This window comes from Eurypyga helias, unplaced genomic scaffold, assembly GCF_000690775.1.
Source record: "Eurypyga helias isolate BGI_N326 unplaced genomic scaffold, ASM69077v1 scaffold41864, whole genome shotgun sequence".
Taxonomy (NCBI): domain Eukaryota; kingdom Metazoa; phylum Chordata; class Aves; order Eurypygiformes; family Eurypygidae; genus Eurypyga; species Eurypyga helias.
Window position 1 is genome coordinate 1 of NW_010247651.1, and position 20697 is coordinate 20697.

Consider the following 20697-nt stretch of genomic DNA (forward strand, 5'->3'; position numbering starts at 1 on the left):
CCAGCCGGGCGCCGCAGCGACTCGGCGACCACCCGGGCCCACCCAGGCGGCTCCGACCCGCTCTGTGCCATCCCAAAGGCCCTGAACGCCACACGGATGAGTGTGGGGTACGCTCCATGGACTGCCCACCCTCCCCTCGGAGCGCCTGGCTGCCTGGGTCTCGGAGGAAGGCAGCTCCGGTGTTTAACAGGATGGTTTGTTACTCCAGGCGATGCTCTGCTCGCCGCAGAGACCTCATACCTGTATCTCCTCCTCGTACATCTTCATACTCAAATCACTCTTGGTCCTTGATCTGCGGCCCAGAAACAGTGTCGACGTTTGCTGAAGAGTTAGGGAAGGAGGAGGAAAAAAACGAGAGAGACATTCATCAGTCACTGAGCAGCTCACAGATCAGTCCCGGGAGCTTCGGGCATCCTTCACATGCACACCCATCGTCCGTGGTGAGCTCAGGCTGTCCTGGCTCCTTCTACTGTCACGGGAAAAAGACGTTTTAGGGTGCGCAACACTGAAAGAAAAGCAGGTGTCTACTGCAGGCTGAGACAAATCACACCCAGCAGATCCCCAAGGACTACCCAGGGAGCTGTAGCTCGGACAGACGCGTCTGTCAGCAGAGGTTGAGTCGGTCAGATGAACGTCAGTGCCTGGAACAAGGCCCAAACCCAAGCTTCCACGTAAGACCTTGTCCAAGAACCACTCCAGGTCCCACTTGTCCAGACCATACCATTTACTCCACGGCCCTGGAGCTGTTACTCAGCAGAGCGCTGAATCACCCTCTGACCACAGGAGTTACAGGCACAGGACGGGGAAGCAAAGGAAGGCTCAGGTCTGGCACCATCGTGCTGTACGCCCTCGCAGGGCTGAGGACAGCATCCTCCCTTGGTTTATTGTCTTGAAAACTGCTTCTGACCACTGTCACCACCACCGTTCTGAATTGTGTCTGTGTGAACAAGAGCTCAGCCTTTCACTACCAAGCCAACCAAAGCAAATAAAGGTTGCCTAAGAGACTGTAGCACCTGCACTTTGCAGTGGTGATACGAGAATATAACGGCTATTATTAAAACCACCACTGAAGCTCTTCCCACATGCACGAGACGACAGTTCTGAGACAAGAGCAGTTACCCAGGTCAGCTCATTTTCCCAACTGTCCATTCTGTTTTAGAATGAAAATGTAAGCAGTGCCATGGAGAAAGGAAGCCTGGTGTTTGGAATCGATTCCACCATACTGCAGCACGTTTCAGGACCGGCCAAGCCTAAGAGTACGACGGCAGAGAGAGCATGGCAGGAGAACTACAAGACACTGGCTTACTTAGAGAAGAATAAATACACCTTTTTTCAGTCAGTACTGGGCCAGGGCACTTGCAGGCAACAGCAACAAGCCTTTGCCAAGGCTAGTCAGAGTGCTGCTGCTTCTCTAGAGCAGCAAAACTCTGTGCTGATGCTGCAGAATCATAGAATGGTTTGGGTTGGAAGGGACGTTAAAGATCATCCAGTTCCAACCCCCCTGCCATGGGCAGGGACACCTTCCACTAGACCAGGTTGCTCCAAGCCTCATCCAGCCTTGCCTTGGACACTTCCAGGGATGGGGCATCCACTGCTTCTCTGGGCAACCTGTCCCAGTGCCTCACCACATTCCCTAGGAAGAATTTCTTCCTGATATTCAATCTAAACCTCCCCACTGTCAATTTAAACCCATTACCCCTTGTCCTGTCACTCCCTGTCCTTGGGAAAACTCCCCCCCAGCTTTCTTGTAGCCCCCCCCAGGCACTGGAAGGGGTCCTGAGATCTCCCCAGAGCCTTCTCTTCTCCAGGCTTAACACCCCAACTCTCCCAGCCTGTCCCCATGGCAGATGGGCTCCAGCCCTCAGAGCATCTCCGTGGCCTCCTCTGGACATCAGTTTCTCCTCCCTTATCCACCAACACTGTAACCTCGTTGTAGGTGGCCACCGAAATTGTCAGGCAGAAATTGCCCTTAGTGAAGCCAGTCAAACAGAGACACATGGAACTTCTCTCTTAAGAGAGCAAAAAGGCATTTGTGGCCGTGTCACATTTCCCTCCCCCGAAGCCAAGAACTTGCAGTAAGCGTTTCCTCTTACCCCATATTTGTCCATCTGCAAAACCATCTTCTGCAGCTGAGCTGTTTCAGCAGCGGCCGAACTCCGCTTGTACAGCTCGATTATGCCAACCACTTCCTCCTTGGAGATCTCTTTCTCCAGCACAATGCCGTTGTCTTCTGGAGAGGCAAGAAAGAGGAAAAAAGTCACCAAGATGAATATTGCTTCATCAACCGCTACGACAACCCTGGCAGGCAAAGCTTAACAGCACACAGGACCGAGCCAGGTGTCTGGCACAGTCTGTACCTACTCCTGTGACTAGAACGTGTATGTCCCTGTCTCCCAGCATGGCAGGGAAGAAGCTCACTAGTGCGTAGGGTCAGAAAAAGCATCTCAGCTTTTTAAACACATCAGGTTCCTCAGTATCTTAAGAGAAAAATCTTGCAGCTTTTTGCTTGCCTGTAAATTAAGCAGCAAAGCAAATGATCACCCAGGAGTCGCTGCCTTTGGACCTCCCGCTGCCTCACACAGCGTAGGAGTTCAGGGCTAACACGTCTTTCGCCGCACCCTTCAAACCGGGTGCAGGAGGGATCACGACGAAAAGCGTTTCCGTAACTAACGCCTGGCCCCTTCGGGCCTGCGCCAACACAAATGGGATGTTCTGGCACGTAAGAAAGGTGAGGGGCTCATCAAAGCTACCCCCATGGCCGGGGCCTTCCTCTGGTTTCTGCAGGGAAGACTCTCTGGTATTAAATGTGAGCGCAGCAGCTCTATCTCCTCCCTGCAGACAAGTGTAAAGAATCGTTGGGATTAGTCTGCACGGACAATGAACAGGGAAGTCTGGGTGTAGATCCACTGAAGGAATAGCAGGAGAAGGGCTATAAGAGATTAATGCAGCTAAATGAGCAGCTCAGGAAGTTACGTGGAGTTTGAGACACCCAGCTCAGGAGAGCAAGGACAGCGAGTAACACCGATGGCTCACGAGGGGAGGCGATGGGGAGACGGGTGACTCCCAGTTCCTAAAGGCTACGGGAAGGCATGTCCAGCACCACATGCCGTCACCAGTCTAAGTACAACTGGGACATGTGGAAAGAATTGGATAGTTGTCCTCCACGTCACGGCAAAGACTGCTGGCAAGCCTCTTGGATCCAGCATCCTGGTGCCTGAGTGCTGACAAGCTACTTGGAGACAGTTCTGGTGCCAGCGAGTGGCTCAGTGAGGGAGGGAAATCTGTGTTAAAAGGAAAATCATCATCCCTTCCGGTAAGGTCTCCTGCTGAGCTTTGCTACATCACTGCTGTAATGTCTCCTAGATTTCTTTGGTGACAGGCACGTGGGCTTCCTACCTCCAAATAACTCGGCTGAAACAGCTCACGTAGTCGTTGCTTACATGTGTGCATGTGCACGCGCACGCATACGGGCATAAAAACCCACATATGTGTACGCACACGCTTTTTGGGGAGCGGTGGGGGAAAGGTGAGGGGCAGAGCAGAAAGGCCAAATAAAAATATCACACAAAAGCATAAGGATGAGCTTAGGAAGTCTGGCTAAAAACCCAAAAAATGAAGAATCTGGTCTTTGCTGGCCAATCCCATTCTCTCCTAGAGACATTAGACACCAGGGAGAGAAGACACGACATTGCAGGTCAACCAGTCCACAGTTCTGACCTTCTGAATCTTGGTTCTTCCGAGTGTAGTTCATGCGGAAGACGAAAGCATCCAGAATAAAAGCCACGATGATAGTCATCACCACCTGGGAGAAGACACCAACAGCACACATCAGGAGGCTGCTGCTGGCGGATTCTTCCAGCCCGATTCAACAGGAAGCTGAGTGTTTGGTCGGTGCTTCAGCTCCCCAGCTCCTCCGTGGCAGAGGAAATACACGTCACACATCTACCAGAGAGTAAACTGCTCACAGTCAACCACAGCGGGGACACTCTGCTGCCCTAGTCCTTACCCCAGGCCCAGGTTTGCGCAGCATCAGCTGCATCAATGCCCAAAAATTCAGCTTTCTGCGGGTGATGTAGGCTCACACCTCTTTCTGGCGGATGTTATGTAGAGGAGCAGAGGTGTCCTCACTTAGGGATGAAAGCATCTGCTGGAGCGCAGTAAACACTCTCTCCCCTCCCTATCCCCAGGACCTGATGCATGAGGCATCTCCAGAAACCTACCATGGTCACGATATAGAAGATCATGAAGTAAAGACGGCTCCAGTGAGTGGTTTGGGATGTCACTCCTTCCTACGGAGGAGAAGGAAGAGGTCAGTAGTGCACCAAAGATAGCCTGCTGTTAACTGCTTGCCAACAGAAAAAGCAGCACAACCCCTCTCTCTCTCACTTGTGGCCCCAGAGCTAGCCCCAGGGACTGCCAGCACAATGCTCAATGCCCCAGCTGGTCCTTGCAGCTAATCTGCCTCTCAAGAGAAAAAGAGAGGTTCCTATGCGCAAACACACAGAACATTGAAAGCGTGTGGCTGTGCGAGCCATTGCTGCTACGAGACCACAGCCTGGGCAACAGGGTGACAAGCTTGGGCTACACGGGGACTTCACTTGTCTGGGCAGTGAAACCTGGCCTGAAGGCTGGTCAAGATTCACAAAAAAACATGTCCAGCGGCATGCCAGAGGGCAAATATCACCCAAAGATCAGGGCCAAACGATGCCTGGCAACAAGAAGTGACAATGTTGGGCCTAATCCTGCTCATCTGCAATCACCGGGGGAAGAAAGCAGTCATGGCATGGATGATCTAGCTCAACGGTTAAGAGTGTACACACAGCAGGTAGCTGAGGTTTGCTTACCATGATGATGTACCAGTCATTGACGACTGTCAGCTCAAACAGCGTGACTATATACGAGTGGGAGAAAACCAGAGACAATTATTTCATTGACCTGCTTTGAACTGACTCTTAGACCAACTATTTGACAGGGAAGACTGACGCAAGACACCAGAGTTTCAACACAGCCAGCAAATCCAAACGCAGACCCTCATCGCTGCAATTACTTCAGACAAAGGGGGGCAGACCCACAGAACCAGGAGCATTGCTGAATCCGTATGTCTTAAAAGTATCAGAAACAGACCTGACCCTTTCCACAGGAGTGGATGGAAACCTCTGAAATCTCCGGGAGATCAGCATCTCTGCTCACACATTAAGAAAAATCACGTAATCACCATATTCGAATTATTCTTCATCAGTGGGTTTAAAGAAACGTATCAGCACCTCTACTAGTTCTTCAGAAGCGTAGTGACTTAAAGCCCTCCTTTCCTCCTCTCTGGAAGTGTGGTCTGATCACCATTCAGAACAGATCTGCTGGCTTCATGCTGGCTTTTAAGTGCTGTTTGCTTACCTTACGGAACAGTCACGGCACAATCAGTCAGCTGGAATGCTCCAGACAGAAAGAGCAGGACGCTGAGGGTTTGAGCTGCGTTAGCAGGACTCTCTGGGAGAGCCCCAGGCTTACGTGAGCACTACAGTCCTGCCATCCAGCTCTGCAGGGACACGGCTGCACTAAGGAATAGTCTTTGCTACGGACAAAACTGCCCTTACCAAAGCTGTTCAGAATGTTGTCGAAGTTGTTGAGATAGTAATAACCTTCTTCCACAACCGTCTTGTTGCCAACTGTATGGTTCACCCAGCGGTAGGCATCTGCCACTGTGCTTGTGCTGGTTGGGGAAACCAGGACAAAGAATGAGAACTGGAAAAGCAAGAAAAATCTCAAGGGCTATAAATACCAAAACACTTAGAAGGTGGTGAGCAGGGTGGCTGTTTCTACCTCTTGGCCAACGCTTGCCTTTTTCTCCTGAGCAAGCCTCTCTCTCTCACAGCTCAGCACAAGCCCAGGGAGCACACGGAGCCTCTTTAATAATTCAGCAAATATTATACCAGAGAAACTGAGCGTTTAAGTTGGACTCCTTGGCTCGCACCCTTAGGCCTGGCATTTCCAAGTGGTCTGCCATCATTTAAGGTGAAAAAGGGACAGGACAGCTGAGCTTCCAAGACCAGGTGGATTTATCTTGTTCAAAGCGAGGCCTAAATACGTAACACAGCTGGCAGAGCAACTCTGGCATCACCATGGTAAAAACCTCAACTTGGCTCTACAGCAGATGTTACAAGAGTTTCCAGCCATGGCACCATGCAGAACTCCTCCCAGTGCAGCTCCCCGAGACAAGTCAGGGCTCATGAAAACCAACCAGCCCCACCACAGACGTCCTCCCTTTCCAAACGCAACGCCAAAGCCATTTCACGCAATCGGACCTAGAGAACTGAAGCGTCTTCCCTAGATTCTCCCAGCACGGAGAATCCCAGCAGGGTTGGGATCCCCATTCAGACCCATCCTCTGGCCCGTTCTCCACAGGAGACAGAGCTGCCAGAGGCACCGCTGCTGCCTCCGCACCAAACCGGCTGCGGAGGGGGTGGATTTGGGGTACTCACTTGCAGCAGTTCGGGTAGACCACACCGGCAAAGAACTCCATACCAACAATGGCAAAGCAGTAGTAGAAGATCAGCAGGGTTAAACCCAGGCTGGAGGCAAAAACAGAGAAGAGTACTGTGCTACTGAAGAATTGCTAAGGCAGGGAAACAGAGAGTCACAGGCTGGTTTCTGTGGAAGGAATTTCCAACGGGTGGGAAGCAGCACTGGCAACCCCAGACCACCCTCCCTGTCGTGGTGGCTCTGCAGCGCTTTGCCTGCGCTCGTTCATCAAGCCCTTGGGCAAGGAGCTTGCCACTTGCCGAAGAGAAACTAAAGAGCAGCCTGGATTCCATCCCAGTCCTTTTTTCTGGTAAACAAACAGATTCTTTATAATAAAGAACGACACACACTGCCCTCCCCACGTCCTTGGATGCAGGGACTGTGCCAAGAACAGGGTTCTCTACTTAACACTCTCTCCACACACCTCCTTCAAGGGAATAAGGCCTGAGGATGCCCCACTCAAAGCCCAAGCTCCCCCATCTCACAGGGCCTGAGCATGTTCATGCCAACATTCCTCCCAAACGGGCCTCCCCTCTCACCAAAAGCTGGGATGGGGGAGAAAAATTTATCAGGCATCGACTCTTAGTTACCCTGCTAAGACATAAAAGCAGGAGGAGGGCCAGGGTGCTGGAATGCTGCTTATCACATGCTGCTCCAAGAAACTGGAAGATGAACACTTCCCGGCGGCACACTGAAGAATCAGCAACACCCGACTGACAAATCAGAGCGTAAAGACCTTTAAGCAGGTTTGACAGGCCCCTGCGCTGACCCCAGCCCCAGACACTGAACTTTCACTCCCCTCTCCCCACCATCACCCGAAGAGGAGGAGTGAGTACCTGGCCATCCGGGGGAACAACTCAAACATCGTGTCCAGGACGTTTCTGTAGCGTTTCTTCAATTTAAAGAGCCTGAAAGGAGAAGCCACTTATTACCTACGCATGGCAACTCTCCTGGGGTGGTTGGGAATAGCTCAACAGGCATCCCAGTACCTCCCAGGTCAGTGAAGGTTTTCTGACACCAAACTCACAGGATCTGCTCTTGCTCAAGTGGTCCCCATCCACCTAACAATGTCCCAGCATTCCATGTGAATGCTTATGACGCATTCAACTGAGTGTTTACCGGATTGAGGAATCTCAAGGAGAAGCCTACATCTTCTTACACGTAAATAGCATATATAGCTATTAAAAAAAAAGATCAATCACAAGAACCTAAGCTAGTCCTGTGTACAGGGCCAGGATTCATTACTCCTTTCCTCAGACACAAGCTTTTCTGTGTTTTCTGCATGACCCAATAAAAACTGAGGACAGAAAACTACACTGTGCCTGCTAATTTAAGATTTGGCAACCCCATCAGCCTCTAAGAGAAACACAGCTGCCAAACACAGGCTTTGGCAGGGCAGCAACGGAGAAAACATTATTTTTTTTTTCCCCCTTGAGTGCCATAAAGTGTTCTTTAAATCCTCACCCAAGAGCTAAATTACATTAGGTTGTTTTTAACAAAACAACATTTTGCCTCTCCAACGCTTTCCACCCATGGCTCTCAAAGCGTCCTGCGAAGGTGGATGTACCTCCAAAACAGCCTCGAGAGGAGAGGGTTAATCAGGGCCATCTTAGAGCTGCAGAGGGGTTACAGGCCACAGACTTGCTTAAAGTGTGAGATGCAGTTAGAGCAGGGTTGTATTTCACCCTAGAAAGCAGCATCCTTTGAAAACTGTAATTCCTGGTAATTCAATGGAAATTATTAAACTGGCTCACCCTGACAGAAGAGCTTTTCTCTGAACAGCATCAGACAATTTAGAGGAGGTGTAAGAACCCCACGAAGGCAGGCACAGGATAATCTGCCCCCGGTAAATCCCTTGATCTCTATTAGAGATCAGCTTAAGCTCCAAAGCACAGGGCTTCGTCTCCCATCCCAAGTTTTTGTTATCGTTCATTTTGATAAATCTGGCTAATCTCCTTACCCCACGCAATTCCCGTTTGCCGTGGTCACGTACCCACAGAGCAATCCTTGCCCTCTCCTGGTAAGGAGCTCAGTCCCCAGCTGGATTGATGGAAAACAAGGCCGGCTGTTTTCCTGCCCACCTGCTCTCTGTGCCCTGCCCCCAGCCTTCCCGTCTCACCTCAGCAACTGGAGGGGCCGCAAGACCACGATGAAGTAGAACGGCTCCATGTTAAACGCCAGTGCCATGAGCCCCAGGAATGCAAAAAGAGTGACTGAGAAGTCAAAGCTGGAAAGAAAAACAGACCTGAGGTAAGAGCAATGATTTATCACTAGTGTTTCAGCAGAGAGGAGGTTCTTGTGCTGCTCCAGCCTAACAAGACGCACAAGGCCAAGGCCTGGAGGCCTGTAATAGCCTGCCGATGGCCTCGTCTGCAGGCCCAAAAACTCATCTCACAACTCAGTCTTTCTGATCCCACCATTTTTGCCACCCCTCTCTCTAGTGTGTACTCACAGATTCCAGCCCGAGGACAGGTACTCGACAGGCCCCAGGCCGGTGGTCTTCAGGAGCAGCTCCACGCCGTAGACTGGAAAACAAGATGACGGAAATAAGCAGCAGCACACGGAGGGCTCATGCAAAGGCCTCTCCCCAAAGATGTGTGGTGCTTTAAGCACAGCACTGCTGAACACAGGTTTAACAGACTCCCACTCATCCTCCTTATTCTCGGTGAGATGCCAGACATTTTCCCTCCAAATCAACCCATTTTCCTGTATTCATGGGGATTTCTCTCCAGAGCACTCTACAAAGCAGTGAGCTGGCTAACACACCATAAATGTTGAGACACAAATTCCTGTAGAAAAGACCAGAAAGTGGTCTAGGGAATGCAGTCCTGCCTATTTCCTTCTACCTCAGTGGAACACATCTGCATCCCATAGCCTAGCCCTGACCTCCGTTCAAGGAGGAGCCATCAGAATACTTCACCCCTGTCCTGGCAGCACCTCATGAGTCTGTAGGTGAAAGAACCCCACAATAACATGACGATGCCCTGTTTCAGTCATCCCCAAAGTCTTTCTTTCCAGGTTCCAAGGTGGGAGAGAAGTGAAGAGCTGGATGGCAACATCTTTGTGAAATGAATGAAGGCAGAGGCACTCTGCCTTCAAACTGTTTTGAAGACTAATGGCCAGGGAAGCACTACAGCTACCCAGCAGCCGAATAAGAGGTTAGCAACCTCCTCTAGATACTCCACAGAACCTCCTGCTGCAGCTTCACACACTATTTTGATTCAGTGGAGCTATACTTTTCCTCTCCTCTTCAGCAAGAGATGCTGGCAGAAGGGAAGAGGATTGACACCACAAGAGTTCCATGGCAGTGCGATGAACCAGCACCTGAAGCTGCAATTCCTTATACTCGGGCTGAAAAGGAAGACTAAGGCACATATTTATGGGGGAAATGCTGTTTGACTAGAAAACTCAGCTCATCAACTAGTCCGTGAAGTCCTTTCAGACTTCTCAGCGCACCCCTGCACTCTGTACGCGGACAGGACTGCCTTGCTTTGCACGGCAGAGATCCAGCTCCCAGCCACGATCAGAGCCGAGCTGGTAATGCCTCCTGGAACAGTCAGGAGCAGAGCACCGGGAGCGGCTCGACACAGAGCCATGACAAGTCTGGAGCGGCTTATCGCTTCGCCCGCTGTGCTGGACAATGCACGGCTGTTCTGCTGTCAGGGCTGGAGCTGGCGTTAAGAGCGACAGAGCAGCGCTTGCAGACACGAGGCTCCCCAGAGTGCAGCGGCGATGGGGAGCTGCGGAACAGTGCAGCAGTGCTCCCATGGGTCTGTGTGGGTGCTGATGACCCCTGCCAGGCACAGCCTTGTTCCAGACTCAGTCTGTACCACCTGTGGCTAAGCTTTAACTTCAGACTGAATCATTTTCAGGGAACAGAGCTGTCTATTCTCCTCCCAGCTCGTTATGAAATAACCCGGCTCTGTTGGGAGGCAGCAGCTTACTTGTGAGGAAGACTATGTAGCTCCATGGGACGTTTCTGGAGAAGAAATTCCCTCCTGCAAGACACAAGAACAACTTTTTTTAGCTCGCCGTGCATTCAATCCCACAGCAGCATGGTCAAGAAACAAGCTGCAATGTTTCCTACCTTGCAGCATGAAGGTTTCAACGAGAATCCAAATTCCATTCACAGCCACCACAGTATCTGGAAAACAAAGCAAAAACCCATAGCAAACACACGCCTGGACCAGAGGACATCCATTTCCTAGCTAACAAAGAGAGTGCAACAGAGGACAAGCGTCAGGGTCAGTGTTTCCAATCCAACCAATGGAACTTGTAACTTGGCAGAGTGGTAAAACTTCTACCCTGACCGTGCCCAGGCCTTTGATGGACACAGGACCTTCATCCGCACCAGGAAGCAAAACTAACACACAAGGATGGGCTGAGTCATGCTCAGTCATTTTTACTCACAATTCTCCTACACTCCACCACGTTATTACCTGCGTATTTCAGCTTCCTTCTGGTTCAGGAGCAAGGCCATGAGAAGCACTAGGTCCCCAACAGGGCAGGACAAGGCCATGTTGGCCTGGGTCTGTCGCTGCTCCCCAGCATTCAAGTCCTCAGAACTGAAGGTGCAGGACTTCTGTTTCACTCAGATCTCCTCACCCCACTCTCTTTAGTTTAGAATCCCAATTTACAAAAAAACATCTCCTGCAACATTTAAAAAATACCCGAAATGACTGGGTAGGAACAGATTGTTTAGAACATGGCCAGCAGCACCACGAGTCAGTGCTCTAAAGAGGAGCACAGGATCATTCTCGCGGGCGATACAGTTGCCAAGCAATCCCTCCAGCAACGAGGATGCTTGCAACTTCTCAAGTGCAAATAGAAGGTAAGACTGACCGGCAAGGCCGTTCCTCACCCAGCATCCTTCTGCTGCAGGATAAAACCCCAACAGCTACCCGCCAGCCTCCCGAAACGCAAGCTGACCCCTACAGAACAGACCCACAAGGGCATCACGAGGAATGCGCCTCTCCAGAAGCCTCGACACAGCGAGAGGCGAGAGCCCAGCCTGCAGTAGCGGTCGGTACGAGTCTGCAGTTCCCTCCCGCCCTGCCAGAACCCCCAAATGTGAACATGAGCCACAGCTCAGACCAGGCCCCGTCAGGCTGAGCCCACGGAGGGGTTGGCGCAGACGGAGCACTCCAGACCCAGGTGATCAAGGGAACCTTCTACTTACACATGGTGTACTGGAACACGTGGGACTTCACAAGGATGTTGATGCCTGCGTGAAGGGAAGTATGACAAAACAAATGGTTATGCGATTCTCTGAAACTCTCACACAGCTTCCTCCATCTTCTCCTTAGAGACAATTTTCATACCAACCCCCAGCACAGAAGCTGAACAGATCAGCAGGTTATTAACTTTGTGGGAACAAGTTCAAATTTCTTCAAGAATTTCAGCAGCAATGAACTCACTATCCTTAACCCCCGAGATGCCTGTTGGCTTTTTTCCCTCCCTGTGTACTAATTTTGTGGTGTGGCCAGAGGTAAAACACAGCTGATGAAGCACTGCCCGTGTCTGGAACAACACAGATGCTGCCAGGGAGGGCTGAGGGCATCAGCAGAGATACGCAGGACTCCTGTGGCAGCTCTATGTTTGGATCAAGATGGTGTTAAGAGTTTCCCATCAGCATGCAAGTGCAGATAAGTTTTTATTTCCAAACGGGTATTCGATCAGGAAGCTTGGGACACAGGAGATTTGCAAGACAGACTACACGGGTGTTTCAGACCTCTTTCCCCTTCCCTAGCAGCTGCACGTGACCTGTACGAGCGCCGCAACTGCATCTTGGGACTAGGAATCCCGACAGCTTCTGTGGGAACTCAAATCCCACTCCACAGCCACTGTTGTGAGTTGCTGGCTGGGATATGGAGAAACAAAACTATAAACCCTGCTAGCTTCAGCAGTCTTAGATCCCCATATAAGCTCTGTGCTGAGAAAGGAATACAGCCCTGCATGATCTCAGGCCCTGGTTGGCTAGAGAGCTTCTGCCAAGGTCTCTTATTTTAAGGAAGCCAGGGTTTGGGTCAGAGCACAGGGAATATTTACACAACAGAAATCCTCTTGAAGGCTCTGCTCTTGGAGGGTCTGAGAGCTGGTTAGCAGGCCTTCCCTCAGCTGTTTACCAGGGACATAAGGTGCCTTCAGAGGGCCCTGTCTTTGTAAAGACATGCTTTTCCTGTTAGTCGAACACATGCTGTCATGAAAACACAGCCCGTTACCTTTAAAAATAAGGAATGCAGTCCGTGGAAGGTCATCAAACCAGTGCTCACGGTTTCTTTTTGCCTGGAAGCAGAACAGCCAGGATCAGAAGTCAGTGCTACCTCCATACAAAAAATGTGCAGTGATGGAGAACCACCTCATCCCCATCATCTGCTGCCTTCAGATTGCCTTTGTTTCTTACCCACCTTCTCTGTAATCAGTGGCCTCCTTCGCTCACCCTCCCACACCCCCTTCCCTTCTCCTCCACCCAGTAAATACTTACCTTCCACTTTAAGCCAACAACTTCATAGAAATTGTAAAAATCCTTTAGACTGCAAAACAGAAAGAAGCATCTGATCAGAGCCTTGGAGTTGATTAGATCCTTAATTGTCCTTGTCAGGCACCATCAGTAGAGAGTCCCTGGAACTGATTAGCTCCTTATTAGAACTGCAACCACAGCTGATACAACTCAACACCGGCCTCTTCCCCGTCTGGCCACGGGTGACTGACTGACAACAGCCAGAACGGGGAGCAAAGCCTACCTTCTTCCAGAAACACTTCAGCCCGCAGAGGAAACCCACACTCTACTCAACCCTGGAAATTTACCACGGAGGGGAAAGACCCGAGGCTTAGAAAGCAAGCTCCAAGGGACAGAGATCGTACCACCCTTCACCAAGAAGTTTTGCCCTGCCTTAATTACTCATGCAGTCCTTTCCTAACACCTTTGCACATTTGCTTTTCAAGGCAACAATGGAATTTGGAAAAGGATATGAAAGCAAAGAAACTCCTAAAACACGAGTGCCTCTCTAGGTGCTGAAGGTCAGGCCTGTATCAGCTTTGGGTGTCTGAAACTGAGGGTGCTGAACTTCAGACTCTTCCTGCTGTCACTAGGTGCCAAAATTTAAGATCTCTGTCTTTGTCCCTATGCCATTTCTCCGTGGAACTTAAAGGAGAAGCGTTGGCACCAGTTTTCTGGGAGACTCACTCCGAGCCTGTCTGTGGCCAGAACAAAGGAAAAGAAGGTCTCCTGCTCTAATTCCCTTTACTTCCATGCTGGCTGGAGTTAGTTGCACCCACCCACCAGAATGGTAATTCTCTGCCTCATAACACAGAGGATGACAGTCCTGAAAGCACCAGCAGAACCAGATTTTAATTAACAAAACCCTGGGGGACACAGCCAGCTGCTGGGAAAAAACAAAAAAACTTGTTAAGCTGCGAGGCTGCACGGTGTGAAGAAATGCTCCTCCGCAGGCTCGAATGCTGTTCCTCAATTTCTCGCTCCTCTGTTCTGGCAGGGGAGGTGGGAAATGGGCTGCCCGGCGACTGCCAGCAGAATGCTGTATCCACAAGAGGGCACGCAGGAACTCCATCGCCTCCGCAGAAAACGCTCAACCCTCAGGGTACCCACTGCTCCAAGCTGCCTGTTTCCCTGACTAATCCTTTCAACCGCAGAACTCCATTCCCACATCCCAGACAAGTTTCCATCCGTAAACCCAACCATCCTCTCCGCTAGCTTCGGAGAACAGAGCAATCTCCCTGCCCTGGGTGCAGCAGCAAGACCGTCCTACCTGACTAAAGGAGTATTGCTTTGATTCAGTGCTTTGAAAGTGAGATATCGCTCTCTGGCACCCATCCGAGGCTTGTAAAACCGCAACAGCCCTTCGAAGTGCTTGAAGGAAATTCCAGACGGCCTCTAGAAACAAGGGAATGTTGTCATAAGCAGCGACATCAGGCAGAAGCACACAGAGGCTAGCGCATTTAACTCTCTCTGGATTTGTTTTAAGCAGGATTTCTACATTACCGTAAGATGCCATTATAACTAAGCCCCAAAGTACCCTAAGCCATTACTTTATGGTGCTCAGCTTACCCCAGAGCACGGAGATCAGAAAGCTCTCCTGGCAACCAGTCCCTCCAGCAAATGCAGAGCTGTTCCCTATTGCCTTATGCTGGGAAAAATCATCCAAGACGACACCCCAAGAAACACAGTTCAACCACTCTTCCTGGGCAATCAGTAGACAGCCTAACTGATCCCGTTATGGTGCTTTTTTTAAGACTACTTCATGTTTTGGGCACCTAGCTGATAATCTACTAGAAGTGGGTTAGTTCTAACAACTAACTTTTTTAGGCCTTTGGGTCTTTTTCCCTTTTTGGGCCTTATTTCTCTTGCTGCTCCGCAAATTAAGCAAGAAATCAACCCTCTCCCCCAGAATTCTCTGTGCCCATAAAGAGATGTTTGTAGGTGAGTTACTGTTTCTGCACCGTTTACTCACGCAGTACCTAGCAACTGTGCTGTACCTGCCTACGTGTAACCCACCCCTCCTGTAAGTACTGGTGCTTGAGGAGCAAGTCCTCAAGTGACCCACACTGAATCAGCGCACTCCACAACACGTCATTCCGTCATCTCACGTGCGGCTGACACTCCGACCCCTTTGGGTTTTCTCCAGAAACCCATACAAACGAGTTACACAAATGAAAAGACCAGTAGCCCTGGGCGAGGAGGGTTACAGTCAACAGATGTAAATCTTCTCTTCTGGAACATGCTCTTTAAACACTCCAGACCGTCGGTGTCCCTAGACTGACCGTCCCTCCCGCCGCACCCCAGGCTGGTCCCGGCAGGACCCCGTACCTGTTTGGTGACGAGCAAGCGGTAGGCATGCTGTATGGCCGTGCGCTTGTGCAGCAGCAAGGACTTGAACTTCCTCTTCTCGATGTCATTGAAAGTGTCAAACACAACAGCCAGAAGCTGCAGAGAGAGGACAGGAGAGACCCTCACACTCTGCAGCTACCTGAGCAGTGCTTCTCGGGCAGCGGGAAAGTCCCAAGGCAAGGAGAGGCCCCGGCAGGAGGGACTGGCTGAGCATTACACTGACGGAGCAGAACGGAGTCACCGAGGGGCCGTTGGCCGTAAGGAATCCCACAAGAGGATCACCAAGCACACCACACACACCCCCACCCACTGTTTGGAAGAGGTCCAGATGTTTCATGCCAGCAAAAGCAGTGTCAAAAGGTTTGTTAAACTGCCTCAATCTCCTCCTGGAAAGCAGGTTTTGGAGGGCTGCTTTCTGGACTTTCTGGACTCTCCCTTCCACTGGAGCTTTGGCTCAACACTAAGCCTCCATCTAGGACAGCAGCAGCAAAATCCAAGCCCACAACAAGCATCAAATCACTCACCTCCGGTTGCAGAATTCCTCTGGCAACCCTTTTCCACCACTCACATCCTCACCTGAGCTGGTCTTGGCTCTGCCTTAGGTGCTGCAAGAAGCAGAGCCAGCCCAGCAGCCAGGCTCTCACACTGCAGTTATCAGCACTCTTCAAGTCCTGCCATATTTAGTAATTCCAGCCCCTTCAAACTGATTTACAAAGTATTTCAGGCAAGCTCAGATAATAAAATGCCATTTTATGATAAATAATTAGGACAGAAAAGGACAATAAATTTCACACAACTCAGTATGTCACTCCAAGCACAATATTAATGTGACAGAAGTTGAAAGATACTTGTATCATTCCATTTTGTGTGATTTAGCTCAACTCCTTGTGGTTAAACATTAAGGGAGCATAGCTGGCACTTCCAGAAGTATTCTGCCAAGGGGTCTTGGATTGTTACAGAGCACCCTGAGGAATGGGGAAGACTGCTGGGCAATGAGCTCCGAAGTCAGGCAGAGGGAAGGCAAGTACTCCGACGGGAGACTCACCAAGTTCATGATGAAGTACAGCTCGATGGAGAGATACACTATGAAGAAGACACAGGACCAGGGGTTCCGGGCATAAGATGGCATCATCACATCAGGGAAACTGCATCCAGAAAAGACACAAGGTTAAGCACCAAATAGCTTATCCCACTTGCAAGGGCAAGAGGCACAGGACACAGGTTGGTGTGTAAACTCGCACCCAAAGGTCCACATGCCTCTGCTCGTGACACCGAAGTTTGTGCCTAGCAGCGAGCAGCAAGAACAGGAGGCACGATGGAAGAAAAGCACGTTCCTTGTACATCCCTAAAACCAAATGGGCAAAGGGGTAACATGGCTAAGGGCTGTGCTTTGATGCGTAGCAACAACAGCAGTACGGCCTTGGTGTAGGAGAGTTACAGCCTGTGACCTGTTCCATCCTTTGCCAATTTCCTAATCCTCAGAGCTCTCCCTGACAGCAGATCAATATTTACCCGCTGTTGTTATCCCCTTTTCCTAGCAGACAGGTGAACCAAAGCAGAGTAATAGGATGTTACTTCACAACAGCAAATTGTCAGCTGACAAAGGAGCACAAATAGAAACTCTCCCTTCTTGGACCAAGGCCTAATAAAGCCATTTCCCCCCTTATTGCCCTCACAGTGATGAGTGGCCTGAGTCACTTAGAGATAACTCTGCCTCTGAGGTCACAGTGTCCTAAACTAAAATGAAATAGCAGTTCTTCCTGTGCAGGCTGACCCAGGAAATCTCACTCTCAGGCAGAGGAAAGGTGTCACATTTGGAGACTGAGCATTTCTGCACATAAACTCTTGGCTCTGTCAGACTTCTTTGGGGACAAAGGGCAAAACTGAGCTAGAAAAGCATGAACTTACTTTGAAGTGGTCAAAAGCACAAAGAGATTCACGAGGCTGTTCTCTAAGGTATTGAAGTACTGCAAGAAAGAACTCCCATGACAAAATGCAAGCAGAATTTCATAGTGACATTTCATTCAACAACCAACCCACCCACTTGAATACAGGCACTTCTACAATTCCCCAGTGCCTCCTAGGGAAAGGGTACTTCAGCATCAGTCCTTTGTAAAGGTCCCTGAGAGGTGGCATGTCAAGAGTTAAAACAATTAAAAGCTGACCTAGACATTTTTGTAGTAGTTACTCCCAGCAAGCTACAGTCTGGGCAGCAGCAGGACCCAGTGGCTTTCACCCAGAGACCTTCCAGCCCTGGGGACAGGGGCTGGTGGACGGAATTAAGACACCAAGAACAAGGAACAGCTACAGGAATGTTCCCCGTGGGACATCCTGTCTTTGAGGAAGTTCTCTGCACTGTCTTCCTTCCCAGCAGGGTATAAACCAGAGGCCAAGCAGCCTCTGCCCAGCTGGCATCTGCCCCCAACCTCCCCAGGCCACCACAGAGGAATCAGCTGCATCTACATGGTAAGGGTTGGTGCTTCAGCTGGACAAAAGGGACTCGTTCAGCTCAAAGAAGCAGCGACACTCACCGGATCCGAGTGGTTAGGAGAAAACAAGTAAAAACCTAGAGAAGCAGCAGAAAAGGCAGAGGAGGGGAAGGAAGAAAACAAATAAAGTCTGTTTAGTGTCAAGCAGCAGAGTGGTGAGTCTCTGTTCTCCAAAAGGTCAGGCTAAGAGTAAGCCCTCTCTGACACCGTGAGGGGGAGAGTATCCGGAAGGCCTTCTCCATCCAGATTTGCCAATACAAGTCACTGGCCTTTCACTGGTCTTTTCAGAAAATGGACTTTCTGAGGACAGTCTGAGCATAGCAGGTACACTACAGACACATGCGTTTGTGGGAGTGTAGAGTAGGAAACCACCACCACACACCCCCCAGAACTGTCCTGCGCCAGAGGTCAGAGGGACCTTTGTCTCAAAATCAAATACCCAGCTCCCACGTTTTTTAGATCTTTAAATCTGCCTTCCAGACGGTTGTGGATTAAATGGGATAAATGGAAGATCCTGGCAGGACTCTGAATCCAATCAGCTTTATATTCATCCAGGTTGCTTGTGTTGCTTTGGGACAATAACCAGTCAAGAGCATCACTTCACCTTCCACAAATACAACTCACCCAGGATGGCAAAAATCACCATGAAGAAAAGCAGGAGGAGAAGAATGTCAATAAACGGTGGGAGAGACTGGAAGATCTGTCGCAGATTTCTGAAAAAATGAGAAAACGTTGACAAATTAAAACTTGCAAGGGGGAAAAAAACCCCAACACACCACACTTGAGCGCTTTCTTCCTACCCCCAGGGAGGATTACAAGTAGAAAGCCAAGTACATGAAGATTGTTTCCAAGCTACCTATCGTTGCAGTCAGCTCTCGGGTACTGCAAACAACACTAATGTCAGCCTGTCGGCTGTCCTTCTCCAGACTCAAGACTAGCTCTGTGATCCATCGTGCAGGTTCCAGGCAAACCCAGGAGCCACAGACAATACAGCACAGTGTTGTGCTCTCGGAGGCAGCTGAGAACAGCACACGTACTGTACTGTGAGCACAGCCAAGAGCTACTACCCGTGAGACTGCCCTACAGAGACCAGACACCGGGCCCACTTCAGTCACAACCATAAAAGATCTCCGAGACCTCAAATGCACACCAAAGACACTTCATTTTCCCCGAGATGCCTGCAGGATCAAGGGCTTTTCCTTCGCCTCCGCACCAGGCACGGGGGCAGCGAACACAGCCAGCTGACCCCTCACCTTCTGACGGCACCACAGTAACGGCAGTCCACCAAGAAGATACAGCGCAGGGCCCTCGTGATGCGGACGTGCGAGGTTTGGCGCACCAACACCACGATGGCCTCCACAAACTGTACAAACAGGACGCAAGTCTGCAAAAAAAAGGTTTAGTGAGAGGCACAGCTGCAGTCTCCTTTTGGGAAAGGCAAAGCCCTCACGGATCACCCGTTTATTTTGGATGCTTTAAGGGTGGGAGGTGTGGTCGAGAGGTTAGAGACCTCACATGAGTCACTCAGCAGCTGGGACACAAGGCTACGTCATCCCTGCTACAGGCCAATATTCATCCAGTTCTTCGGTTCCCAAAGATGCTGACGGAGCAACACTGACAATTAGACTGAAAACGTACCTTCACCATCGTCCTTTTGTGCCTGATAAAGGTCTGGAAGCCCAGCCACCTCATCTTCATGGAGAGTTCAAAGACTACCACAATTAACGCGAAGAGCTCCAGGGTTGCGTGGACCTGTAACGATGCCGCAGAGCTTAAACCAGCGTTACTGGTGACAACCAGCAGCATACAGAGCCCACACCTCTGCCCTTCCTTCTTCAAGCAGCACGTGGGTTTGACAACAGTCTGAGCGCAGCTCTGTGACACGCAGGAAAACCCAAAGCCACTCAAAACCCAAACTGAGTTACACAACCCTGGCTCATTTTGGGGAACGCTCTGACCCCAAGGTTGTCGCAGCCGTTCTACACCCCTGGCACAGTCCGAGGGTGCCATCAACAGCTCCAAAAACAGACGTAGGTTCTCCAACCAGGAACAGCAGCTTCTGGCGCTGTGCCCGACAGTGGTACCTCCTGGCTGGTACTTCAGTGGCTGTGGACTGACAAAAGCACGCGCCCGTTTGGGTTTCCTTTCTCACAACCTCATTTTCTGAGGGTTGGACATAAAAGTTCAAGCCACTCACACACGTTAAAGAGTCCTCACAACACTGGGAGGAGGCGACAGGAGGAGGTTTAGCATCCTGCCCCAAGCTGAGATCTGTTTGTGTTCTAGGAACCAGGGGTGGTGCTGGGGTAACAGCACCAACCCCGACCATGAGCGAGCAACCCGTCAGAGCACACACATTCTTGAGTTACCTCAATAAAAATTAAAACCCATACATTCTCAAACAGTTACAAACTTTACGAGCTGCACAAACTTGGCGATATGAAAAGTCACTTTCACTGTGCTCTACGCACAGCAGATGACAAAACACTGGTTTACTGGCTGGCACAGCTGCTGTCAACCGATTTACAAACAAGCCAGGTGGCTTTTTTCCTACTACCACTGCCTTCCCTCTCTCTGTTGTTTAGCCTTCTTTTTTCCTCCTTCCCACCCCTGCAAAACAGGCAGGCTTCTTCGTTTTGCCCCGCAGTACTTACAAAGATGCCGAGACGGAGCATAGGAACGGCCGGCGCCTCGCAGAGAGACAGCAACAGGAGCAGCAGCGCCGTGCTCAGCTCCATCAGGTAGAAAAGGTGATTGTGTGCAAAGAGGTAGGCAGCAAGTGCTTTGGCATCTTTGGGGTGAGTGAAGAACTTATCATTGTTTTCTCCTTCCTAAGGCAGCAGG

The 20697-nt window shown here is 50.5% G+C and overlaps 1 protein-coding gene across 1 annotated transcript in view; it reads right to left on the reverse strand.

Annotated features, from left to right (window-relative positions):
- Positions 1–240: 240 nt before the first annotated feature.
- TPCN1 (two pore segment channel 1) overlaps positions 241–20697 on the reverse strand; it is a gene marked incomplete at its 3' end in the record, with an annotated part of 43566 nt that continues 23109 nt past the window's right edge. The window contains exons 3-26 of the mRNA XM_010150796.1: positions 20508–20684; positions 19492–19605; positions 19107–19237; positions 18478–18566; positions 17896–17930; positions 17273–17331; positions 16410–16509; positions 15344–15460; positions 14286–14410; positions 13001–13049; positions 12738–12801; positions 11696–11740; positions 10604–10660; positions 10461–10514; positions 8969–9041; positions 8636–8743; positions 7353–7424; positions 6477–6566; positions 5592–5707; positions 4845–4891; positions 4221–4289; positions 3718–3802; positions 2094–2230; positions 241–321 (exon numbers count right to left, since the gene is read on the reverse strand). Of these exons, the coding sequence (XP_010149098.1) occupies positions 241–321; positions 2094–2230; positions 3718–3802; positions 4221–4289; positions 4845–4891; positions 5592–5707; positions 6477–6566; positions 7353–7424; positions 8636–8743; positions 8969–9041; positions 10461–10514; positions 10604–10660; positions 11696–11740; positions 12738–12801; positions 13001–13049; positions 14286–14410; positions 15344–15460; positions 16410–16509; positions 17273–17331; positions 17896–17930; positions 18478–18566; positions 19107–19237; positions 19492–19605; positions 20508–20684 (2094 nt within the window). The remainder of the gene's footprint in view (positions 322–2093; positions 2231–3717; positions 3803–4220; positions 4290–4844; positions 4892–5591; positions 5708–6476; positions 6567–7352; positions 7425–8635; positions 8744–8968; positions 9042–10460; positions 10515–10603; positions 10661–11695; positions 11741–12737; positions 12802–13000; positions 13050–14285; positions 14411–15343; positions 15461–16409; positions 16510–17272; positions 17332–17895; positions 17931–18477; positions 18567–19106; positions 19238–19491; positions 19606–20507; positions 20685–20697) is intronic.